Source organism: Dermochelys coriacea, chromosome 8, assembly GCF_009764565.3.
Source record: "Dermochelys coriacea isolate rDerCor1 chromosome 8, rDerCor1.pri.v4, whole genome shotgun sequence".
Lineage (NCBI taxonomy): Eukaryota > Metazoa > Chordata > Testudines > Dermochelyidae > Dermochelys > Dermochelys coriacea.
Window position 1 is genome coordinate 97,587,057 of NC_050075.1, and position 27,045 is coordinate 97,614,101.

The 27,045-nt window shown below is 43.9% G+C and overlaps 1 protein-coding gene across 5 annotated transcripts in view; it reads right to left on the bottom strand.

Annotated features, from left to right (window-relative positions):
• Positions 1 to 6,205: 6,205 nt before the first annotated feature.
• PODN (podocan) overlaps positions 6,206 to 27,045 on the bottom strand; it is a 43,429-nt gene continuing 22,589 nt past the window's right edge. For all 5 annotated transcript variants that reach the window (XM_043520316.1, XM_043520319.1, XM_043520317.1 and 2 more), the window contains exons 6-11: positions 25,115 to 25,271; positions 19,190 to 19,305; positions 16,665 to 17,322; positions 13,864 to 14,012; positions 8,446 to 8,639; positions 6,206 to 6,798 (exon numbers count right to left, since the gene is read on the bottom strand). In XM_043520316.1, the coding sequence (XP_043376251.1) occupies positions 8,474 to 8,639; positions 13,864 to 14,012; positions 16,665 to 17,322; positions 19,190 to 19,305; positions 25,115 to 25,271 (1,246 nt within the window). In that variant the 3' untranslated portion in view covers positions 6,206 to 6,798; positions 8,446 to 8,473. The remainder of the gene's footprint in view (positions 6,799 to 8,445; positions 8,640 to 13,863; positions 14,013 to 16,664; positions 17,323 to 19,189; positions 19,306 to 25,114; positions 25,272 to 27,045) is intronic.

The window sequence follows — 27,045 nt, forward strand, 5'->3', positions numbered from 1 at the left end:
TGGGCACTGGACTTCAGCTGCCTCATCCTCCCATTCTCTGTGGGGCCAGTCTCCCCAGGTGGACTTTAACTCTAATGACGCACCAACCTCCCTGCACCAAGAGGCGACCTCCAGTGGTCGTTAGAGGCGCCTATGACCCACAGGAGTGGATGCAGTACCTGTGTTCGCTAGCTGCTAGCCTCACTAGCTGCCCCAGCAGCATCCCCCCACCACCATGCGTGGGGACGGGGAGAAGGGCAGCTGCAACAGTTTATGGCAGAGAAGGAGCCCGGCTGCAGCTCTCATACCCCACCAACACATCCCCTTAACCAGCTCTGAACCTCCCTCGCCCCCCACAGCTCTTCCCCAGGCTCCTGGGCATTCCCCACAGCACTCACCGTGTGCAGTTTTCAGACAGGGCAGTTGGTCGTTCTCTCTTCCTCTCCCATCAGCTTCTGCGGCTGCCTGACTGGGCTTTTCTCTTCAGCAGGCCCCTGCCCCCTCTTCCAAGGGAGAGCTTCAGGGTGCCCCCCCAATCCATGAGGAGGCCCCATCTTCTGGACAGGGCTGTTTTGCCCCACGCCTTTCAGAGCCTGGGCCCCACACCGATTCAGACTGTGCCCGATGGGCTGGGCCTGGAGAAGCCACATCCCCCAGTGTGAATGGGGTTGTCAGTCAGAGCCCTGTCTCACAGGGAAGCTGCACCTCTAGGGGGTGCGGCCATATCTTATATGGCAGGACCCTTCCTCCCAGGGCCTCACTGCCTGTACGGGGGAGGCAGGCCTGGGCCTTGACATGAGGCTGCTCCGTCTCTGCAGAATCCTCCCTATAGACTGGGGGAAGGCACATCCACTCCCAGAAGCAGCTTATGGTAGGGATGGGAGGGTGGAATCACCACTGCCCCTCCCTTCAGGGCCTGAGGTCTCCAAGGGTGAGTTATGGGGTCCAGCAGGAGGACAGGGGAGCAGCACTGGAGAGCAGTGGTGGGATTTGAACATGAGGGTGGGGGATGAGCAGTAGCAGAGTCAGTGCATTGGGAGATGGGTGTAAGAGCAATGGGGGGGAGTGAGTGGGGGCAGCACACTATGGGTTAAAGAGAGTGAGGGGACTGGCAGGAAGAGGGTGTGGGGTGCAGAGCGGGAGGGGAAGTTGGGAGGTGGATCTGAGACAGGAATGGGAGCCTGTGGAGAGAAGGAGCTAAGTTGGGTGGGGTTGCACTGATGTGGGTGGTGATGGAGCTGTGGCAGGAGTGGGGAAGTGAGGAGGCAAAGCTGAAATGGGAGAGTGGTGGGATTTAAGGGGGGCTGAACTGAGTCGGGAGTGGGTGGGGGGATGGACAGTGTCAGATCTGAGGCAAGAGGGGTAGGAGGGCAGATTGGTTGGCAATAAGGGGCTGTGTAGTGGCAGCAGTTGCAGGAAGAACAGAGCTGCGATCTGGCCGGGGGGTGCAAGGGACTTGGAGATCTGGACAGTACTGATGATTGCTAGGAAGAGGAAGTTCCTGTGGTTTGTAGATTGTAAATTCTTAAGAGCAGGGACTGCTGACTAGTCTAGATCCACAAAGGGATTTAGATGCCTAACTGCCACTTTAGGCACCTAAATCCAAAATCCCCACTCAGTTGCCACCAAACCCTTTGGGCACCTAAATTCCCTAGGCACCTATGTTTCTGTCAGTAAAGTCCCCAGGGCACCTAAATTTCTGCTAGCAGGCATGTGCAAAGTCATCTCAGTTCTGACACCTGATGTTTAGCTTATGCCAACCCCAGCTAGATCTTCAAACTAGCTGATTCCCTGACTGTCTCACCTCCAGATACAGATCTGGTAGGGCCACACTCAATGTCTCCTGTTGAAACTGTTCCACTTTGTATAAAATACTTAAATATTCATTAGGCCAGTGAACAAGAGCATGAGAAGGACTCTACAGCACAGGGGTTAAGGGCCCATGTGGGATGTTAGACTCAAATTCAAGTCCCTACTCCAGTGAATAAGTATTTTATATAAAGCTTTCTCAGGAGAGACAAAGACCATCCCCAATCACACAGATGCTAGAAGAGTGAGAACTGGGTTCAAGTTGTTACTCTGCATCAGAGTGGGTCTCCCACAGCCTGACTGCTGTGACTACTGGGTATAAGGGCTCTTCCTTCATTGTTTGAAATGACTGACTTGACTTAGGCACCTAGCAACAAGAGAGGTTGGGTAGCAGTGGATCCCAAGAAGAAGACGGTGCCTCCCATTAGGCACCTAACTCCTTTTGTTGAGCAGGTTTTAGGCCTCACCCCGCTCCTCAGCATTTCCCATTGCCTAGTTTAGGCACTGCAAAGCCTAAGTCCCCTTTGTGGATCTAGCCCTATGAATCTGTAGAGTGAGTAGCACAATGGGGACCCAACTGCAGTTGTGGCCTGTAGGCACTTCTGTAATATAAATAATAGACTAGACAAAAATTCTAGAAAATATAGTGTAGGGATGAATCCTGTCCTAACTGGATTAGGTCTGGCTAGCCCAACAGGACATTTCCCTCTCTACCTAATGTATGTGAGATGTTGTCTTTGGCCCATACCCTGATGGCAGGAATTAGTCTGTTCTCCAGTCATTAATGAGAAGTTGGTAGACACTTGGCAGAGCAGTATATGGAAGTTTTTCTGCGAGAATGGGGCTCTGCATCCTATAAGGGAAGAGGAACATACACACACTCACTTGTTTGTTTTAAATCTCACTAAAATAAACCACTAACCTTGTTCCTCTTCAATAGTTGCAGCTTCAGGAAGAACCAGAATCCCTCAGAAGGTTTCAGTTTGAAGGAAAGTGATAAACATTGAGTCTTGCTGGTGAGGACTTACCAATGGGATAATTAGGTAAATCAGGTTTTTTGGGGTTAACATCCATGACAATGTTCTTCTAAATCCACAAAAAGGTAACAACAGTGCAAGCGTCTCTCACTCTGAAATGGAGGGCTAACTCCAGTTGTCTGAGGGTTAGTTTCAATGCCCATTCAACCCTTTGCCTTACAGGTACTTACACTGGCTTGGTGCCACTGTAAGAACTTCAATAGATAGTTAAGAGAGACTTCCTAGGACCGACTGCAACATAGCACTGGACCAAAGTCAACTAACTCATTTCACCCAAGCTAAAGCAGTGAAAGTTAACTTTCACTCGCTACTCTTATAGCATGAACCACAGAGCAGAAAGGGGATTAGTGATAAGCTAGAAAACCTAAAACAAACTAAGTCATTTCCAATATTACAGTCCCAGCAACTACAAGGATCTCATTCCATAACTGTATTGAAATAGACAATTGTGTCTAGGGAGGTTCCAAAACCGGTCAAGGTTAACACAGTGTTCTAAAATACAAGGATCATTTTAGGGAGGGATTTTAAAAAGCACCTAACTTCCTTAAGCACTTAAAAAAATCTCACCTTAAACAATATATTTCTCCTAAATCTGCTTTACTTTTTCAAAGATCTTGGTTTAATAGCCTGTAGCACTGGATTTTTTGGGTATTTGTATAGTATCTCTTTAAAAAGTTTACTATAACAGCTGGTGTGCTGGTGGTATTGCAAACCATTACACATCTACAATACCACGGAACTGACTGGTGTGTGCATGGCCTTATGCTGTACAATTTTATTTGCATCTTCTCTATGTGAACCAGATCCCGTCAAAAATATTTGCACCGTTGTTGCAGTGAAGAATTTTGTCCAAGCTCAGAAAAATCTTATTTTTCTTTTTTTCAGACTTGTGCACTGTCTCCTTAGAATGGAAAATGGGTTTTAAGAAAAAAATTAAATTGAGGCCTTCATTTGTATACACCCTTATACAGGCCATGCAAACATATTGTGTGTTGAAATGGAGGCTTAGTAAAATGCTGCTAGGACAGATATTCCAGATCTGAGCATTTCACTACCAACAACATGCATATCAACTTCAAGAAACATCAGTTCTTTCTTCTAAAAGTCTGAGCAACTCACAGGAGAAGACAAAGTCATACCCTGTGGTGGTTATGTTGGTCTCTATATTATATTTCTTTTCTTGGCGCAGTATTATAAGTTAAGCAGCTGATTTCTAACCTGTCCTCATTTTTGTCACGGGGGAAAAAACAGAAGCCCTGATCTTTGGGTCCCTTGATCCTCAGTGCTTCAGGGGCTGGTTAAGACCCTGGGACAAATCCTCCAGAGGTCTTTCCAGCTGGGGCTCTCCATGATGCAGAAGCACTCCAACCATACCCCCTGTCCCAGCCACATCCTGCCAACAGCCAAATATGCTGGCTCTACATCAACCAGGGAATCCCCAGCTGGCTGGTAATGCTGGGTTTCTAGCCCTTCTGAGCTGGCAGGGTAGAGCACACTTAGCTGGAATAGAGTCAGGGATCTGGACAAGGGGTCCTGATTCTCTACAAAGAAGGAGGGAATGGAGTCATTTAAATCTGTGCAAACTGAGTTGCAAACCCTACTATTTTGGTTTGATAAAATTTTGTGTCTATTTTGCACAAGCAGAAATGATATAAGAAGCTGTGCAATGAGGAATCAGACCTGTAGTTCTTTTTTGAGCAGCAAAGTAGGTTAGCTTGTGATGGACAAAATGCATTTTTTGTGTCGAATTTTTATTGAGGAGACAGTGGCTTCTTTAAGCCTAAGGCCAGATTCTGGTCTTAGTTATGCTGGTATAAAGCCAGAGCAGTTTTCTTTATTTCAGTCAAGTTATTCCAGATTTATCCTGGTGTAAAAGAAAGCAGACTCTGGCCCTCAGACTGAAGCTAGGCCTTCCTTAGCACATGCTGATACTTGCCCTAGGAGCCCAGTCCTGGGAAGTGTTGAATACTCTCAATTCTTATTAATTTCAGAGGCAGAAGAGGGCACTCAGCCCCTTCCCAGGAGCACTCAAATGAAATGGAAAGTTTAATGGGAATCAAAAGGTGCTCAGCAACTCCCTGGAAAAAAATCAGGTGACTGATTGTTTGTGATGGGGGGAATAAGTTGTTAGATGGACCCCACCTTTACCACCACTGCATTCCAATAGTAATAGGTAGAGAGAAACCTTCAGCTGTTTGAAGATTCTCTCGTACATAAGGTAACTTAAATATTGGCCAGGGCTGCAAAGAGAGGGGTTGCAGGTTTGAGACAACTTTGTAAAATATATTCTACATTTTAAACCACGCTTTCTCTTATTACTCTGCTTACATCTTCAGAGGGTGCTGTCTACGGTCTCATGGCAACTCTGATATCTGTATGTTACCTCAGAAATACTCTCAATAGTTTGGGGATGCTGTAAATTGATCTGTTTTGTGGGGTGATAGTTATTCTGAGTGATCCATATACAGCTCTATGTGGAAATCTAGTCCAGAAATCAGTTGGCAGTTGATTTTTTGCCTCAAATACATAATTAAAGTTCATGTTTGTATTTCTTGTTCACATTTAATGTTGGATTTTTGTTTTTTCTTTGTTCTGGAAGTAATTTTTGCTTTTTTTTTTTCTTCTGTGACTTGTGGCCATGTTGAATTGTCCCCATTGAGAACTGGCAAGGCCTTGGAATAACTCATGTGCTGGAGAAATCAAAAAGGGAGAATGTATAACTAGACCTTCTCCAGTAGGGAAAACAGCTGGTATAGAAACAAGCCAATGCAACACCTGCAAATAAATCTTAGGAGCACATTATGCAAAACAACATGTGCTCAACCAGAAACCCTCACTGAATGAACAACTTCCTTGCACTGATTAGATAGCTCAGATGAAGGACACTACAAACAGAATAGAACAACCCTTACGCTTTGATTCTTATTTTTTCATGTCTGTTCCATGATTTCAATAGGAACTGAGGGCACTGAAGATCTTACAGGAGGTCCTGCAAGGGTTGGGTCCCCAGTCTGGCACTGTGATGAGAAACCCTTCCCCTAAATGTCCTTAATGACATCTTAGGGTCTGCTTATGAGAGGTTCTGAGTACTCATGACTCTCACTGGCTTTGGTGGTCACAGGATCAGGCTCTTAAGTATGTGTGCTATACAGTATGCATCTAGTTGAGAATGTGTGCTGCTGTCCAGCTTCTAAATATTATTTGGTCCATTCACCTGGCCACTATTCTGGGATATTTGTACAAATGCTGCATGGACAAAAAGCAGCGGGACAGAAACTTTGACAAGGACTATAATGTAGAAATGCATTTCTTTTTTTATATATGTACAATAGTTGTTGCTTTGTTTTAAAAACCTTTCTAACACTGGCGTATACTTCAGGCTTTGATAGTAGGGATAAGTTACTATGGGATCCAGCCTTAATTTGCTTTTCTCATCCAAATATACATATTGTATTAACGGAGGAATGGATTAATCCAATCTAGTTGTTCTTATTGCTGTTTGGTGATAAAGATGCCTCATATACTGCTCCACAGATGAAGCTACTGTAATTACCCATCCCTCTTGATCAACTATCCACCTGTTCGGGGTGAGAGAAAAGAGACAAAACGTATATATGGTTCACTTAAAATGGAGTGACAAAAACAGCATCTGAAGGCATGTGTTCAAAACAGTCCCATATTGTTATTATAGATGGAAATGGTAGGGGAAGAGAAATAGAAGAAACAAAAGCCAGCTTTTGTGAGTTCCAGAGCAATTCCTTATGATCCAGAGTCTTGTATAAGATGAATTGGAAGCTTCAGGATGGCATTCAGGGTCTCTCCCTGATTAAAGCACTATAACAGGTTGTCTTCATCAAGCCTGGCCCAGTGCCACAACAAATAGTCTGGGTGTAATTCACCGCACATTTCGCTAAGTGCTCTCAGTATATCTATATATAGATACAGGAATATATGTCATTTTCCATACATTTTCCTGCAAAACATAATATAAGGAAGGCAAAAATCAGAGTTACATAACTGTGGAGCTTGTGATTCAAAACGCAGTAAGCTTAATGCATGCTGACAGAAGTCAGATGTGTCCTGGCCCAAAGCAGAGATGTACTTATTAGAAGGTTAAATGTACCCTGAGTTATTAAATGTAAACTATTTTCCCAGAAGATTAGTTTGACCACTAGTTCTCTTGTACTTTTATGGATAGAACAGGGTCTAATATTTGACTTTCCCAGTAGCTCCTGCTCTGGTCCAATGCCGATATCTCAAGTAGACAATCCCCAGTACTGAACTGTTCCATACTCTAAGATGAAAACATTTACTAGGGCGGAGACCACATTTGTTTTCATATCTAACCAAATCCAAATATGAGCTTGGATTTCCAGTGGCAAAAAGCTAGTATGTACCTTGTCCCCTGCCACCTTCTCACCTATAAAAGTCTTTTTTTAAGAATAGAGCTCTGCACAGCAAACAATAATAGAAACATAAGAATGGCCATACTGGGTCAGACCAATGCTCCATCTAGCCCAGTATCCCATCTTCTGACAGGGACAGGTGCCAGATGCTTCAGAGGCAATGAACAGAACAGGGCAATTATCAAGTGATCCATCACCTGTCGTCCAGTCCCAGCTTCTGGCAGTCAGAGGTTTAGAGAGAACTAGAACTTGAGGATGCATCCCTGACCATCATGGCTAATAGCTATTAAGGGATCTGTCCTACATGAACTTATCTAATTCTTTTTTGAACCCCATTATATTTTTAAATAATCAATGGTCTCTAAATACTGCTGTTCCTCCACCTTATTGTGTACAATAGAAGAGAGAAAAAAGTTCAAATAGAGGGATTAATTGGCTAATCAGATTGGTAATGAGATACAGAGCTCTTCATCTCTAGGTCGCCAGCTCAAAATCAGCCCAGGTTGTTAGTGACCTGGACTTGTCATGATCTGGAGGCTTTTCATTGAACCTATGTGAAATGAGTAGTAATGGTTTCAGTACAACCCACAATGGACAGTGCTAACTATACAAACACCACACCCGCTACAACTGGGACTCTTGTTTCAGCCTTGGAAGGGGTGGTGAATATGTAATAGTGACCCTATGGATGGGTCATTATCTGGATCTAAAAGCATGAGCCTCGAGCTACAGGATTATTAGCTCACAGGCATTAGCAGACAGAAGCCTCTAAATGCAGTCCTGCTATTTGAGTGGATCAAAGAGCCACACTGGTATCAATGTGGGTTGCAAGTGGGCATGGAGACTTTGTCATCCCAAGAGGCCATCCCACCAGGCCATAACTGAGACATATCATGGGGGCAAACTGGAAAGTGCTGCTGCTTCCAGTGCTGTACCTGCTATGGGATAATCAGAGGGTGCTAGGGTCTGTCCAATATTTTTCATAAACACCAGATTCACAATGATTTTTTTAAGAGAAATTTTCCAACCAGCTTTGACTGTGCCATCTCTGTCCCTTTATATTTTCGGATGGGTCTTTGAGTCCAATACTCAAACTCTTACCCAGGATGAGTAATTCCATTTACTTCAATTGCACTACTCTTGTGAATTAAGGTCACTTATGTAAGGGTTTCAGGATTGGACCCTTGAGTAGGTATAGTAGGATGGTTACCTACCACATGATGTGCTTGAGTATGTTCATAGTTATCTTGATTCTTCCTCTTCTTCCTCCTCCTCCTCCTCTTCTGAATTATCCCTGTTTTTTGAAGTATCACTGAATTCAAAGTTCCCTTCAATATCCAGCACCTGTAAATGCTTTAGGCTTTGGAATGTACTTTCCTTCACTGCTCCAACCGCTATCTTATTATACCTTCAAAACAAAAGTGTGACCGCTGTGTTTAAAATAACTGTTCTCTGCAGTGTGCTACATTCTAATTTTGAACTTTGCCTTTATGTTACAATATATAATGTCTGTAGATGCTAAGTACAGTACACCTTCTACAAACACAGGAGTGTTTGGAGAGGAGAAGGTAACCTGGGTATACTTGCCATAACTTCAGCCTGCCACACAATACCACTCCAAGAAGTACTGTACTCGCCTAAAAAAGCAGCATTATTCAAAGTTCAAATGCTGATTGGCCTGATTCTAGGATGACACTTCTGAGAGCAGGGCCTTTTAAAGATGGACATTTTTTAAAAAGTCCCAGGTTCAACAGCCTGGATGGCAAAATGCAGGGGCCAAATCCTTAAGTCCATAAGTGGTTTTTACTCAGACAAAACTGAGACTTCTGGCTGAGGACTGAGTAAAACCAGAGGACTTGGCCCTTCTGGATGGGGAGAGGAAGAGATGGAAGGTAATGATCTGTGAGCAGCCAGGTGAGGCAGTTATTTATATACCCTGATTATTTTTAACAACCACAGTTGACAAAGGACTTTTACAGCGGGAAAACCCTGAAAATGTGTGTGATACACAGAGTAACTGCTCACTGGGATTCCAACTGATCTGGCTGTCAGAGAAACAATTGTTCCAGATTCCATCTATTACCCTACCCCTAATTTCTACAGCTGTACACAGCCGAGAAAAATCACAGTATTGGAAAGTCTCCCCTATGTATTCTTTATCCCAGCACCCAGTACTTTCCCTCCCATAGGGAAATGGTACCAGCTGCATGTCCTAAATTTCAAAATATAGTGTGTTTGCCATGATGTTGTAGTTGTGTTGGTCCCAGAATATGAGAGAGACAAGGTAGGTGAGAATCTTTCGCAACCTTTTTGATTCCAGGGACCGGCTTGTTGCCTTCTTACACTGTGTGAGGGAGATCTTAGGGACAGGCACCAGTCCACAGATTGGTTGTTGAGAAATTCTGCTGTAGGAGACTGCATAAAATTAAATGGGCAATTGAAGGTTAGAAGGCAGTGGGGTGTTTTACAGATAGTTGTAATGAGCCATAAAACCAGTGTCCATGGTTTTTCACATCTAGCAGAGTTATGAATTTAAGTTCCCAGGCTTGCTTTTGAAGATGTTGTGCAGAGGCAAGTTCCCCACAGACCAGAACACACCAAATTGAAGTGGCACCAGACCATGCCAGAACAACAGATGAAAAAACCTGCAGACATATCTCCTCTGCTACAATCATCAAAATCCCACACAACACACCTTTCAAGATTCATCAGTCTTACACACACCTATCACAACATGTGGTTGTGTGCATTATCCAGTGCATCAAATGCCCCAACGTCAACTATATGGATGAAACCAGACAATCACTACACTCTCAAATAAACTCACACAGACAAAAATACCAGGTCACCCGGGGACCAACACTTTTCACAAAGCGAGCATTCCCTATCTGACCTCTCAGTATTCGTCCTCCAAAGGAAACCTGCACATCATCTTCAAAAGAGGAGCCTGGCAACTTACGTTCATAACACTGCTGGACACTAAAAACCGTGGCCTCGGAAACACTGGTTTTATGGCTCATTACAACAATTTGTAACACACAACACTGCCAAAACCTAAATTGCCCAGTTCATTTTAAGTGATCTCCTACAGGGTGAGTAAACCTTTGTGCTTAACAATTCATCCCAATTTGTATTTAGCTCAGACACTCTGGTTTCCTTCCCCAGATCTAAAGAAGAGCTCTATGAAGCTCGAAAGCTTGTACTTTCCACCAACAGAAATTGGTCCACACCAACCAGATCAGTTGTCTCTCTCAAAGTATAGAGTGCTTGTCTTTGAGACTCAAGGACACCTGCTGATAGTTTTAGATTTTTTCCCCTTAAATATTGAATCAAAGACTACCTGCAGAAACACAACAAAGTGCAACAATTGTTAATCTGTAAACAATGTAAACACACTAATATGTATATTTAAGGCTCCTTCATGTCTATTGTATGGCCCATCACTCTTGAATGTGGTCACTGTTATATTCTCTTAAATATTCCCAGATGCACATGCTATTGTTTTACAATGGTATGATGACTAATGGCTTCTTGTTGACAATTATATCTTAGGCTGACAAGGCCTTCTACTGAATACTATGGCAAGACATTTTTGCGTATTTGTTTTATATACACACATTTTTATATAAATTTAGTTTCTAATCTGCATCCAAGGTCTCACTAAATTCGCAGAAGTCTGAGCAGCTGGATTCACAGACAATAGGCTTTTAAATTATTGCATAGTAAGCAAATCAAATTATCCAGGAAGGAATGATTCAAATCTGTAGGTTACACAAAGCAGTTTAATTGCATATAAAGAAATAAGATCAGACTATATAAAGCTCACTATGCTATGCACATCCCAGGCTTTTGAACACATTACTGCAGGGATAAAACATCAGATCAATCAAATATTCCATACTAACCAGGGGTTTTATAAATCCTGTCTGAGCAGTATTGCTAACATCAGTCTGTTAGAATAATAAAAATACATACATTTACTGGACCAAAAACTCATTTCACCCGCACTGGTGTAAATCCTGAGTAATTCCATTTAAATTAGTCACCACAGTTTGGATTTATGCTGCGTATAGATGAGATGAGGATATGGCCCATTACACCTACCAAGTATATAATTAAAAAACAAACTCTTCATCTGGTGGAGTTTCTACTTCAATGCTATTTAATCTAAATTGCATCCTGGATAGACATCAGTATCTAAAGGATGGAAAAATATTAAGTCTCTGTCAGCGCTGTGGAAAACTGAGACTTCTTGGTTTATAGGGCTTTTCATGCTCATGAGTTTTGAATTTGAATAGAGCTCAGGCAATACAATAAATTGTCCCAGGCTTGTATGAAACTTACTCATTGAAAAGTTTATAGAAGTGAGTGAACTTGGCCCAAGTTTGGGGTTTGCACTGAAAGTTGGTGAGTTTCACTTTTTGTTTTGAAAGTTTGACCCAGTTCTAGTCTCTGTCCTTAATTAACTTGAAATTCTGAATATAAGGCTATGAACTAGTTTGAAACTTTGGGTTTCTATCCCTATATTCCAGGTCACCCTTCTGCAGGCAAGTTCTGTTCAGTGCAGGACAATGGCAGTGGGGGATATGGTTGTATGGCCCTGCCACTTGTGTGTGATCTGAGCCATTTGTGCCACCTGAGATGTGTAAAGTGGCCATAGCACACTTGAGAATGTGGCTCTGCATGTTTCACACAAAGTGCCATGTTGAAAAGATTTGCTGTAATATTGCTGATTGTTACCAGTGGTAAGAGATCTCCTCTTCAGCAAACATGGCATGCTGGTTTTGGGGTCCCCCCAACCTCTGTAGCAAGGATAATGACTAGAGCCAGGAGCTGAACAAATGTATGGTTTATGGATTTCCTCTGCACTGTAGATTCATAGAAGATATTAGAAATTGGAGAGAGGGTGAGATAATATCTTTTACTGGACCATCTTCTGTTGGTAATAGGGTTGTCAGGTGCCCGGTTTTTGACCGGAAAGTCTGGTTGAGAAGGGGACCTGTAGGCGGGCTCCTTGTTGGGCTGCAGCAGCTCTCATCCCAGCCCCAGAGCAGAGGGAGCCCAGCTGGAAGGGGAGATGGGGGATGGAGATAATCCAGCGAGCGACAGGGGTGGGGCCTTGGGGGGAAGGGCAGAGCAGAGGGCGGGGCCTTGAGGGTCCGGTTACCAGCCATAAGAAAGGTAGGAACCTTAGTTGGTATGAGAGGCAAACGTTCGAGCTACACAGAGCTCTTCCTCAGATCTGGGCTGAAGTAAGCTTTGTGTAAGCTTGAAAACTTGTCTCTCTCTCACCAACAGAAGTTGATCCAATAAAAGATAGTTCCTCACCCATCTTGTCTCTCTAATAATCTGGGACCAACACAGCTACACCACCATATATTAGAAATCAGATTCAGTTTTTTGGCACAGGATTGAAAATGCTCCTTCCCAAAAGACCTGCAGGGCACTTTCAAATGGTTATTGAAAATCAGTTATTATACAACATTAGGACTAGAACGATCAGTCTGCAACACTACAGAGATCAATTGTCAAACAGTCAGCCACTCCCAAGTTGCCTCCTGGTGGCCAGAGGTGCCTCTGCAAAAGCCTGCCTCAATTTCCTCTTCACTTGGGGCCCCTTTAAAAGTCCACATGGTTCAGATATTCAAAACATTCCCCTTCTGGGGTCCAATTCATTAAGTGCTGCACAAAGTCATTCAAAATAGAACTCAAACCTACAAAGTCTTCATTCAAGTTTCAGCTGGGCTCAGCCCTTCCTCTCTGAGGGTCTGTTTTCTCTTTAAAGTTTATTTCTTTTACCCCAGTGATAAACTGGTCACATAGTCCTTTCTCTCTGTGAGTCTCTGTCTTCCTGCTCTCCCAGCACCCCATACTTGGACATGGCCTTCTCCACAGACCTTCTCCACTCATGTTTTCCCATTGCTCACATAAGGCCCTGCAGGAGCCTTTGTAATCCCTGCAGTGTCTGCAGGAATCTGCCAGCCACCCACAGCTGTCTACCACTTTATAAGGGCAAAATATCTCCCCTTAAGTTCAACTAGGCAGCAGGTAATCAGTCCAGGTGCACTGAATCCCACTTCCTCTAAAAGCGTCAGCGCCAATCGCATGACACCCATGATCATATAAGCATCATAATCATATCATGAGCTCACCCTTTCCCCACAAAACTACCAATGCAAAGCTATAATCATGCATGCCCCCAAACCACTAGCAAGCTTTTATTTGCTATACTATAGAAATTCAGGAATGAAAATCAGTGGCAAAGCTGACTGAGTTAAAATTAGACCTTCCAAACTTTTAGTTTCTGGCTATATCTGGGCACATGACAAGCATGTACATTGACATCCTACAGTTTCTCTAATCTGTCTGCCTGACCCATTCTTATAAACACTGAAATTTAAAAGGATGCAGCACTCAAAGCAGAGTGAGTGTATGAGGTGCACACACAAGCTCTCATTGCATATAAACCTAGCTGCACCCTGGATTACTGTACCAGCAAGTTGCCCATAGGAGAAGCTAGGATTTTAAATGCCTCCCCTTCCTTACTCCCCACCCCCGAAGCAAGCAATCAGAAAACAGAAAAAAAAAGCAGAACATCCTGTGTGCAGACTCAAAGTAGAAAATGCACTTACCTGAGGAAAATTCCTTTTATATTGGGTGTGGATTCAAAGGCATTCTCTGATACCATGGTGATTTTGTTGTTCTGGAGATACAGATATTCTAGGGATCCTGGCAAGTCCGATGGAATAGAGATCAGCTGATTGCCACCCATATCTAATAACTGAAAGGAAGAGTCATACAGCCATGGGTTAACTGAAGAGATGAGTGTAGACATTAGCAGCACCAAACATATTTCATTACTGGTGAACCAGATCGTGATGTGTGAATCTCAAAAGGATGGGTATTGATAACCATCACTATGGGTAACCATCCAGAAGTTAGGTACATGTGCAAAACCTATCCCGGATTACTGGGTCTGAATATCTGAGTAGGAAGTCACCTGAAAATAGGCTCTCTTTTGTTTGTGTTCTTGTGTGAGAGAGAGAGAGAAACTGAGCATTTTCAACCCTGTAAAAAGATTCAGTTTCAATTGAAGGTGGAGGGATTTTTATTGTTTCCAACCTCGTTTTATGTCAAGATCAATGTGGCCAGGAGGATTCTGGGCAGCCAAAGCAGGGGGTCCTGCCCTCCTGCAGTGCTATTTAATCTAGCAGTATCACATCAGCGATCATGCCGCTTTCTTTAAGGGCACCTACATTTCTCTATCTCTATCCTCATGCGTTAGTCCAGGCCTATTTGTAAATGAATGAAAAAACAGACTGGGTTTCAATTATGCATAGAACTCCTCGGATGATAGTCTCTCAAACACTTCATTGATTAAAGTTACTTTTCAAATGCAAGAAATGTTTCTGATTCAGACCAATGTGTTAAATCAGCTAGGGCCTGATGCCACAACTCTTACTCACATGTATCGTCTTACAGAAAGAAATGGGCCGAATATTTCTCCAATTCTCTATCTAAGATATATTTGTGTAGCACCAATCGCCATAATATCTGGCCACTGCTCTGAGTTACATTACTGCAAATCTGGAATTCCAGTGACTTCAGTACACTCATTCTGGATTCAGGCCCCAAACTTGCCAACATTTATGCAAATGCTTAACTTTGTACATGCAGGTAGTTTCATTGACTTCAGTGGGAACAGTCGCATGTGCAAAGTGAAGTATGTGGATAAGTATTTGCAGGATCAGGGCCTTACTCAGCTATAATATGTCAAACCTAACACAACAGGACTGCTCATGTAAGAACTGCAGGGCCAACCCCTTAATGAAGTATAAATTACCGTATGCTGTAAGAGAAATAACTGAGTAAGTAATAAAGCCACTCAAAAAATGCAATGTGCCAAATGCAACCTTAAACAGTGACCTTAGAGGCTACTTGAAGAAAAAAGAACCTGTTATAGTAATGTCATTTTTCTTGAACAGCGTTTACAATGTAGTAGGATACAGCTGGACACAAGGGGCTCTGCATTACTCTCGCTTGACACTAATTTCAGTGGTGTAACTGGCATAAAATCAGCGTTATGTAGTAGTGAATCAGACCCCTAGATAACAGAAGCTTATGTCTTCTTAATAATCAAAGCTTCCAAGATCTTAAGAGCATTTGGTTTGGTTTGAAAACAGATGGGTTAGGATCGATAAATGTCTTTAGTATGACAGTGAAACAATCCCACCATCTGTAATCTTCATTGGTAACATCATCCTTCTAAACTAAATTCCAGCTTTGAAATACAAACATACAGTGAAAAGAAAAGGAGTACTTGTGGCACCTTAGAGACTCTGAAACCTGTCAAACATACAGTGAGTCACACTTTAGTTTACCTGCCTTCATTACAGCACCAAGTTGACCAGAAAATTAAAAAGGTATAATAAAACCATGGGCCAGAGCCTCAGCTAGTATAATCTGGCATTGTTCCATTAATTTCAATGGATTTATGCCAATTTATCACCTGAAATCTGATGCACCATTTTCTCCATAGACTTCAAGAGCAGAACTAACATGAGATGAACTGCTGTACAAATCAAAATTCTTGGCATGTCTGAAGCCCTAATGCTGATAACCAGCATCACATATGCTCTGCATCTCTTATCCCTGCGGTGCTTTCAGATACAAAAGCTCCCTCCTTACAGTGCACTAATGTAGGTACAGTGGATGGTTGCCATAACAAGGGCAATACCTTTTAATGCAGGGAATCAGCTCTTGCCTGAAAGGAAATGCAGACAAATCCTTTAGCTACTGACACAACTGCAAGATCATTTTGCATAGCACAAATGTGATTGTTCCTGCCTGCCTTATGTTTCTATTCAACTTTCCTTGACAATTAACCAAAGGACAGGCAGTTGATTGAATCCAGGCCTCCTAACTACTATCCAGGTGCCTTACCCAGCTGAGCTGCTAAATCCTACAGCTTGGCTTGTCTGACTGTAAGCTGCTATGGATGTTTTCTGCATTAACAGCTTGTTTTGTTTATGTACTCCTTGCCTCCCAGTGTCCCTCCCTTCAGAACTCTACACAATAAAGCTGATTTAAAACCCTTGGGGGTGGGGAGCGGCATTTGTATGGCGGTATCTGGAGTTTTAGCTGCATGACTCATTAATATCCAGTTGAAAATATAACACAGCTTCAGAATCCAGGACCAAAGAAATCCTTATGTTTCCTCTGATAACAGTACAATGGCGGCTGTCTTTCTATTTAGGAGGACAACTCTGCCACAAGTCTTTTAAAATCAGATAATGGCCCCTTTCTTACACGGTCCTGCACTTAATGTGCAGGCCTAAAAAATAAGGACCAATCAATCTAGCCTGAATTGGATCAAGCAAATAGGGAAGAGACATGCATATTATCAATACCATAGAGAAGGTGGTGTTTCTACCTGGAGACTGTTGAGTTCCCTCCATGCTCCCCTGTAAATGGAATTGACTTTCAGTTTATTGTTGCTCAGGTATAGCTCCTGCAGCTTTGTCATTCCTGCCAGTGCTCTTCTTGGAATGGTGCTTATGTCGTTCTCCTTCAGTTTCAGAATCTGCAAGTTCTTTGGAAAGCCAAAGGGCAGTGTGTGGAGGTTGTTCCCAGAAAGATCCAAGGACTTTAGCAGTCTCAGCTTGCGGAAGGCCTCCCGATGGATATGAGGACTTGTGATCTTATTGTAGCTCAAGTTTAGCTCCTCCAGTAAGTAAGTGGTAGCAAAGTCATTCCTGTTAATCTCAAAGATCTGGTTATGAAGGATCATAAGTGTCTTCACTCGCCGAGGTAGTCCACTGGGAATCCTTTCTAGCATATTGTTGTACAAGTGGACAGTGTGCAGCTTCTTCAGCCCCTGGAAGGCTTGCGGGTGGATCCCTCGGGCTTTTAACTTGTTGTTGTGAAGTAGAAGGTACTCAAGGTTTCTAATTTGGATCAAGACATCTCTGCCAATCGTCTTAATTGCATTCTTCTCCAGGTGAAGGAGGACGATGTTTCGAGGTAAGCCACTCGGGATTTGTGAAAGATTATTGCTGGACAAATCCAGATATTCAAGGCTGGATAGTTTCCTTGGAAAAGCAGAAAGAAAAAATTCTCCATTTACATACTGCCAAGTGAAACAATAATATGTTTCCCTGGGGGATTTACCCCCTTTTTAAAAGACTTTCTCCCCCCATCATGGCCACCTTGCTACTTCCCTTTCTGTCCTTGATGTATCTCTGGTGGGGACAGCAGAACATGTACTTCCTTCACTGGCCACTAGGGGATATCCAGTGCAATCAAGCACCAGCTACACTTGCAGGAGAGCTGGCTAGATTCCATAAGCATCTGCCAGGGACCTGAGATCTGCCTTTCAGCTTGGTATTTCTGTCTATTAACACCACATACAAAATACTACAGCCAAATGATCAAAGTTATTGCATGCCACCAGAAAGACAGGCAGAGATGCAGTGGAAAGACCATTAAAATTTAAAAGTTCTGCTGTCAGTTTAAAATGACTACATCACAATCAACTCTAACTCCTGTCTCTCATTTCAAATAAAAAGGTATTTTTCACACTAAAAAAACAAGTTTTGCCTTTGAGATGATGCTGAATTGTTCTCACCAAAGTGGGAAACGTAAGCTCAGAGGTCTATGCCAAGATTATGAACTTCTTGTGACCTCCTAGTATTATGGAAGTGATTCAAGGCCAGATCTGCTTTGTGTAAACTATTCAAACTAGATTCCAAGGATTCAGTTGTAGCTAAAGCAAATCTTCAGTCAAGCCTCTTATGCCAACTGAATGCAGGTAAGTGGTATTATTTCCCAGCTCTGTGTTTCAAGGCAGACATTTCTGGAACTGGATAGTTTCTCAAATCAAACAGTATACTCAATTGATATAATCTGTATGGCAATGCATATCCCATTTTACATTGCCAAAAAGTTGTGCAACTTTCATTGACCACTGAGTGCAAAAGATCAAACGCCATCCCCACTGCAAAAGGTGATCTGTGGCTTAGCCAGAGGGATTGTGCTGTGATCATCCAACCCTTATCAGAAATGCTACACAAAACATTATTATGGAGATAAAAATAGCAAAACCACAGATAAATTACTATGCAATTGTGAGGATGCTAAATGGTAATGGGAAGAATAAAGGGGTTGTGGCATTTTCCTTTCTTCATAATCTGACAGGTTTATCGAGTACATAGCAAGTTATGGGTAGGACATGTACTGTGAGTCAGATCCTCAGGTACAGCCAGTCAAATACTCCACACAACTGGGAAGGCAAAGGTAGTTTCCTGACACTCTGTTCCCAAGAGCCTCAGTTTACCCTTGGCACACTATAGAGAAGCCAAAGGGCAATTTTAAATTGCACCAGCTTGTAAAAAACCCTTAGGGGCCATTTTGCTTTGGGGAAGTATCAAAGCACAGCATTCTCCAGCTTTCCTCCTATACTGGGGTAGCCCCATGCCAGGGTGATCCTTAACTGCACAATTAGGGCAGCTTTCAAGTCTGTTTTGCACTGTGAGAGCAGCGCAAAAGAGAATCGGCAGAGCTGAAGAGCTAGCCTTAATGTCCAGAAAACTGCACTTGGATCTGATCATGAGAAGTGCTGAGTGATCTCACTCCCTGTTGGTTTCAACAGGAGTAGGAACCCTAAACTTTTATTGACTTCAGCAGGACTCTAGGCCTCTCCCAATAGGCACCTGGTACTTTGCATGACTGGGCCTGTAGCTACCAGGGGGCTAAGATCATTGGTGTCCTTTGTTTAAAGACACTGTATGATACCAGTTCAAACCGTTGACCAATATGTTTGTATTTGGGTGACTGCACCTGAATCTAGGCCTTCTCATATAGACCCAGTAAATAAAATGGCACATTTTATAATAGAAATCTTGTACCTTCTTGTACATGTAAAGAAAAAACAGCCAAATTTAAAGAGCAGAGTCTCACCAGAAGGTTTCATTGTCCATCCCTTCGTTAGTCAAGTAGTTGTTCTGCAAATACAGCTCTCGAAGGCCTGCAAGTTCATTGAAGGCTCCTTTGGGAATCTTCTCTAGTTTGTTGTTCTATAGACATAGAAAGCACATTAGGCTGAGAATATCTGAGTCTTGAGAATAGTCAGGCACAACTCTGAGCAGCTAGCATCATAGGCCTCATGTCCATGGGCATAAGAAGCAATGAAAAATCAGAAGGACTAGCATATAGTATATTACATGGGGATATTATTAGGCTGAGAGAGAAATATATCCAAACAGTAGGCCAGATCCTGCAGTCCTTTCTCACTCACTCTTCTGGCATAACTCCCCAAGAGTTCTGACTGAGGACAGAGTAAGAGAATTGCAGGATTTGGCCCATTAACAGGGCCCTACTTACCGTACAGGTTCCAATTTCCTCACCCAAGCAATCTATTCACCTATCAAACAACCCTGGTCAAAGAATCTAGAATCAGCAAACCATATTCCACTATAAAGTGGACCAACTAATTCTACAATCCTAACAATATTCCTTATCTACCACAAAGTACAGTTCCTAAGAGTTAGATTCCAGAAAGCTACCTTCTCCCCTTAATGTGGCTTCTGAGTGGCCAGCAGGCAGCAAAAGATAAAGCTTTGCTGTTGCCCCGAGCCAACACTAAAAATGTTGCATTTGTTGGTGCATTCCATTTACAAGCAGGAATTAGAAGTGGGCCCCCACACTTTTAGAATATATAAGGCACTAATGTTGAATTTGGCAGATACAAAACAATTCAAGTATATGAAGAATGCACTGGATGCTGGGAGAGCGTCATGTCTCATAGAACATCTCAATCAATGGGGCTACAACAGTGTCAAAGTGATCAGAGAGAGGAAAGAGACAACATGACTGTGTCACATCAAAACTAACCCTGCCTCTCCCCTTTCAACTCCCAACGGCTGTTCCTCATTTATTGTTGCTCTCCCCTGGGCTGGTCAAAACAACAGGTAAATGTATAGCTACCAGCAGATGATGCTTTTTGGAAACAAAGCACATATTTCCCTCTTTGGTCCTCCTCTTTTCCCCCACAGAGCTCAAGACTGCCACTCTCACAGTTGACTTGAGGAAAGTCAGTTCAAGTCCAGCACTGGGCAAACTTTGGGTCTTGATAGCTCATGGGGCTGAGTACCCACATGTCCCATTAAAGTCAATGGGATTAGAAAGCACTCAGCATCTTGCAGGAGGAGTCCAGCTGTTGGATCATATTAAAGAAGTTCTGTATTAAAATCACAAATGAGTTTGATTCCCCATAGTTTAAATTCCAGGGTATTACTAATTAAGAGGTCTCTTGGTTTTTGATACTGTTTCTCTCCCTCTGTGTGTGAAACTTGCAAGCTGCTAATCGTGTTTGTACATTCTAAGACAGAGTCTGTACTCAAAGCAATTCTTTGTAACAACAACTACTCACGCAGAGAGAGACTCAAAGCAATACTCTGTAAAAACAGAAACAGCACACAGAGACTCCCCGCCCTTTTGTTGTATTCATCTTGCTTTGTTAATAATTGTGATTAAAATAGAGATGGAGGATGTGTGTGGATGGATGCTTGGTGTGGATAATAACTGAATGATCAGGGAGGTGCCAGCCTAAGAATCCAGTGTCCATTGGCTGAAGAAGGCGTCAAGTGGAAATAACTAGAGGACCCCTGGAGGGCAGACTGGAATCCACCCAACAGCCTCAAGAATGGGAGAACCAAAGAACAAGATAACATCTGGCAGCACGGAGCTGTCAGGAATGTGCCATCTGCTGATTGATTCAGCAACAGCATGATGAAGCAATTCCCATAGACTGGCATAGGAAGAAATTCCTATAAAAAAGGACTCTAGAAAGTAAGAACTTTGGGGTCTGATTCTGCAAACCAACTTCCAGGAGCATCAGATGATCATCTGACAAGGCCCTGCTCCCTCCTCATGTCCAGGCAACCTGGCCAGTGGCTTGGCATGAGCAACTCTAAAGCTGGTAACTATGATAACAACCTTGCAGAACCTCTGTGTGTGTGTGTGTGTGTGTGTGTGTGTGTGTGTGTGTGTGTGTGTGTGTGTGTGTGAATAAATATGAAATTGAATGGAATGTTATAGCTATAACTAACTGCTTACTATGATTCTTTCTGTATTCAAAATAATTGTGGCATTTTGCCTTTTCCCCTTTAATAAGATCCTGCTGGTTTTTATTTTATTGGTATAACACAGCAATTCATAAGATCAAGCCTTTTGTTTTTAGGCTGGAGACCCTAGTTCCAAAAAAGTGTTGCATGAGAGTCAATGGTGAAACCTTCAAAGAAAAGGAAAGCAGGGCAGGCAACAAAGGACTTCATAGCTTAGTGAGATGATAATAGGCTAAGAGCCCTTTTCATCTTCCAGGGATTGTCACAACTAAGCACAACTGGACCCAAAATTCTCCATCATCACAGCTCCTCCATGTTAGCTATGGTAAGAGCGCTAGTGCAAATGGATGACACGCAATTTTAATCATAGAATCATAGAATATCAGGGTTGGAAGGGACCTCAGGAGGTCATCTAGTCCAACCCCCTGCTCAAAGCAAGACCAATCCCCAACTAAATCATCCCAGCCAGGGCTTTGTCAAGCCTGACCATAAAAACCTGTAAGGAAGGAGATTCCACCACCTCCCTAGGTAACGCATTCCAGTGTTTCACCACCCTCCTAGTGAAATAGTTTTTCCTAATATCCAACCTAAACCTCCCCCACTGCAACTTGAGACCATTACTCCTCGTTCTGTCATCTGCTACCACTGAGAACAGTCTAGATCCATCCTCTTTGGAACCCCCTTTCAGGTAGTTGAAAGCAGCTATCAAATCCCCCCTCATTCTTCTCTTCCGCAGACTAAACAATCCCAGTTCCCTCAGCCTCTCCTCATAAGTCATGTGTTCCAGTCCCCTAATCATTTTTTTTGTCCTCCGCTGGACTCTTTCCAATTTTTCCACATCCTTCTTGTAGAGTGGGGCCCAAAACTGGACACAGTACTCCAGATAAGGCCTCACCAATGTCGAATAGAGGGGAATGATCACGTCTCTCGATCTGCTGGCAATGCCCCTACTTATACATCCCAAAATGCCATTGGCCTTCTTGGCAACAAGGGCACACTGTTGACTCATATCCAGCTTCTCGTCCACTGTAACCCCTAGGTCCTTTTCTGCAGAACTGCTGCTGAGTCATTCGGTCCCTAGTCTGTAGCGGTGGTCATCTAGTCCAACCCCCTGCTCAAAGCAGGACCAACACCAACTAAATCATCCCAGCCAAAGCTTTGTCAAGCTGGGCCTTAAAAACCTCTAAGGATGGAGATTCCACCAGGTAATCCATTCCAGTGCTTCACCACCCTCCTAGCGAAATAGTGTTCCCGAATATCCAACCTAAACCTCCCCCACTGCAACTTGAGACCATAGCTTCTTGTTCTGTCATCTGCCACCACTGAGAACAGCCTAGCTCCATACTCTTTGGAACCCCCCTTTAGGTAATTGAAGGCTGCTATCAAATCCCCCCTCACTCATCTCTTCTGCAGACTATATAACCCCAGTTCCCTCAGCCTCTCCTCGTAAGACATGTGTCCCCGCCCCCTAATCATTTTCGTTGCCTTCTGCTGGACTCTCTCCAATTTGTTCACGTCCCTTCTGTAGTCGGGGGACCAAAACTGGATGCAATACTCCAGATATGGCCTCACCAGTGCCAAATAGAGGAGAAAATAATTACTTCCCTCGATCTGCTGGCAATGCTCCTATTAATACAGCCCAATATGCCATTGGCCTTCTTGGCAACCAAGGGCACACTGCTGACTCATATCCAGCTTCTTGTACAATCCCCACGTCCTAGAATCATAGAATATCAGGGATGGAAGGGACCTCAAGAGGTCATCTAGTCCAACCCCCTGCTCAAAGCAGGACCAATCCCCAGTTTTTGCCCCAGATCCCGAAATAGTCACCTCAAGGATTGAACTCACAACTCTGGGTTTAGCAGGCCAATGCTCAAACCACTGAGCTATCCCTCCCCCCAGTGGAGGTTTGCCACTCCAGGACAATGGAGGCTGCAGGAAGGGCGGCCAGCATATCCTTCAGCCCATGCGGCGTCCCACAGCCCCCATTGGCCTGGAGTGGCGAACCGCGGCCAGTGGGAGCCATGATCAGCCGAACCTGCAGATGCAGCAGGTAAACAAACTGGCCTGGCCCGCTAGGGATTTTCCCTGAACAAGCGGCGGCCCTAGTTTGAGAACCACTGGTCTAGGTCACTCTGGACCCTATCCCTACCCTCCATCATATCTACCTCTCCCCCCAGTTTAGTGTCATCTGCGAACTTGCTGAGGGTGCAATTAATCCCATCATCCAGATCATTAATAAAGATGTTGAACAAAAACAGCCCCAGGACCGACCCCTAGGGCACTCCACCTGATACCGGCTGCCAACTAGACATGAAACCGTTGATCACAACCCATTGACTCCAACAATCTAGCCAGCTTTCTATCCACCTTATAGTCCATTCATCCAATCCATACTTTTTTAACTTGCTGGCAAGAATACTGTGGGAGACCGTATCAAAAGGTCTACTAACATCCACCACTTTCCCCATATCCATAGAGCCAGTTATCTCATCATAGAACCAATCAGGTTGGTCAGGCATGACTTGCCCTTGGTGAATCCATGTTGACTGTTCCTGATCACCTTCCTCTCCTCCAAGTGCTTCAAAAGGGATTTCTTGAGGACCTGCCCCATGATTTTGCCGGGGACTGAAGTGAACAGGGCCGTTCCTACCCATACACAAAGTACACATCTGCATAGGGCACCAGGAAATTTGGGGCACCAAATTTCCTGGTGCCCTGCACAGCTGTGTGCTGCTCCAGCCCCTGCCCTGCCTCTTCCCCATGGCCCCTGCCTCTGCTCCACCCAGCCCCGTCTCTTCTCACCCCTTCTCTGCCCCAGCCCCCCCATTCCACTCCTTCCCCAAAGCCCCCGCCCTGCTCAATCTCTTCCTGCCCCCACTCCCCTGAGGACTGCAGCAGGGCCGGGCCTACACTCACCGGGGGTGGTTTCCCCCTGCCCCTCAAGCCAGCCCCCCCACCTACCCCCTGCAGAGGCCTGGGGCCCCACACATTTCCCCCCCCGGGGGAGCTGCGTAGGGCCCCAGAATAGCTAGGGATGGCCCTGGAAGTGAGGCTGACTGGTCTGCAGTTCAAGATTAGACGACACAGAGATAATACCAGAGCCCAGCTAAACTACAACTTCCACCAACGCCTCTGCCAGGGTTAGCTGCAGCCATGGAAAATTACTGGTTCAAATATTCCAGTTGCCAGTTCAGTAGATACCAAAAGTCATTGCTACTTGAAGGTGATACAGCCTATGTAAAATAATCTGGTGAGCAAAGACAGTACCTTCCTAGTGGATAAAACACCATCATAAATGGCAGGCTCAGCCAAGAGGACAAAGACCAAATGGCCTTAGAAACTTATCTGCCCTCTCATCTCATCCCTTATCTGCCCTCTGTGTGATTCCGACACCACGTGAGGACAGCATGACAAAATGTGCACTCTCTCTGTCCAAGGACTGCCCGATGTTTGGCTACACTTAGGATTGAGACATGCAAGGCTGCCAGCCAGCCACCAGCAGTACATTCCTTTGGAAATAGAAAAAACGGAATTCTGATCTAGACAAACAGCTCGTTGCTCTGCAAAACAGCCATCACTTCTCATGCCAGTACACACGTATGTACAGGGGAGATTGGCTACTCGCTGGCTTGCTTTTCATTCAGCCTAAACCTAGCAGTCACAATCTAACAATGGGCCTGCCTCTGCAGTTTGAATCTCAGGCACACACAGAACTGCATCCCAGATGTAAGAGAATACACAAAGTTGGTTCCATTACCTTTAAGTGTAGTTTATATAGTGCTGGAGGCAGGTTCTTTGGAACATACTTCAGGAAATTGCTGGACATGATCAATATCTCCACGTTATTAGAGCCATTGAACATATCATCAGGTAACCCAGCATCTGAAAGTTTATTGTTGTGAAGATACACAGATCTACCAGAAATAAAGAAAGACTGAATTAGGCAGTATGGTTTGCTTTCCTCTCTGACCCAAAGCAGCCTTCTGAAATCTACACCTGAGTCTATCGTCTTCCTTTTCTTAAGATACATATGTTCATTTTTTTAATGTATCACTTATTCTGCCAAATATAAAAACAGATGTGCCTAAACCACAACACTGGCCCCAAGCAGTCTCTGAGTGGTGGAGTGTTCAAAATCCAAACCTGGATCTGGATCTGTATTTTATGAATCGCCCCATCTTTAACAGGCTGAGACAAAGCCTGGGATCTGTACATAGCAAGACGTAGGTATGTGTGAAATCTGGATTTGAATTTAGCAGCTTGAGCCTAGCTTAGTGTTTGGCCACAAGGCAAAGGGAATCTATTGGAGCGATAGGCAAACCTCAGAAAGTTTAGAGTTTGGATTTGGTACAGACACATACCCAAAGTTTGGGTTCTAGTCTAAAGCAGTGGTTCTAAACCAGGGATCCAGGGCCCCCTGATGGGCCATGAGCAGGTTTCAGGGGGTCCGCCAAGCATAGCCAGTGTTAAACTCACTAGGGCCCAGGACAGAAAGCCAAAGCCTTGCCACACAGGGCTGCAGCTCAGGGCACCAAGCCCCACCACTTGGGGCTGAAGTCAAAGCCTGAGCAACTTAGCTTCACAGTGCCCCCTGTGGTGTGGGGCTCCACACAACTGCCCTGTTTGCTACCCTCTAACTCGGACACTGGCTTTTATATGCAGAAAAACAGCTGCTGTGGCACAGTTGGGGGTCGAGTTTTTATAACATGTTGGAGGGGGGCCTCAGAAAGAAAAAGGTTGAGAACCCCTGGTCTAAAGCACATCCTAACCTTGAGTTTGCAAAGTTGGGCTATAAATCTCTTGAGGATTGGTTATCTCAGGAGATTTCCATTATTTCTGTTTCCATGAAGGCCGGAAATAATACAAGAATAGCTTCTACGTTGCTATTTCAGAATTTCTGCTCCCAGAACTCAGGAATGCAGAGACCATAACGCAGATGAAAGAATAGGCTTAACCAGTCCGTAAGAAAGACTTTTAAACTTAAGGTGAAGGTTTGGAGGAAAAAACATTTTATTTCCCTTATGCACCAGTTAGCCCCATCCCTAGGTAAATTCCTTCCATGAAGTCTTATCAGATAAGGGGAAACAGTTCTATCTCAGAGTGAGAGGAAAAGGAAACAGAGTAGCAGCCGTGTTAGTCTGTATTCGCAAAAAGAAAAGGAGTACTTGTGGCACCTTAGAGACTAACAAATTTATTAGAGCATAAGCTTTCGTGAGCTACAGCTCACTTCATCGGATGCATTTTGGATGAAAAATGCATCCGATGAAGTGAGCTGTAGCTCACGAAAGCTTATGCTCTAATAAATTTGTTAGTCTCTAAGGTGCCACAAGTACTCCTTTTCTTTTAGGAAAAGGAAACAGAGCCTTAACTTCCTTTCTTCCACAATTTTTATAACTGCGCAATGATAGTGATGTCAATGGAGCCACTCCCGATTTACACTTATGCAAGTCAGAGGAGAATTGGGTCCAAACCATCCTCTGGTTGTTTTTACAAAAACCCACTGTCATAAACAATGGGTGACTACTCCCACTTCTATAGTCCCTTTGTTTCTGCATGTGTTACAGGAGGCACTGTGTGGCTAAAATCCTGGTGGCAGATTAACAGTATGATAGGGAACCACTTCCCAAGCAGGGATTGAAAAGGCTGCATTTTCTAACTTGTCCTAGGATTTTGTTGCGATTGTGGAGA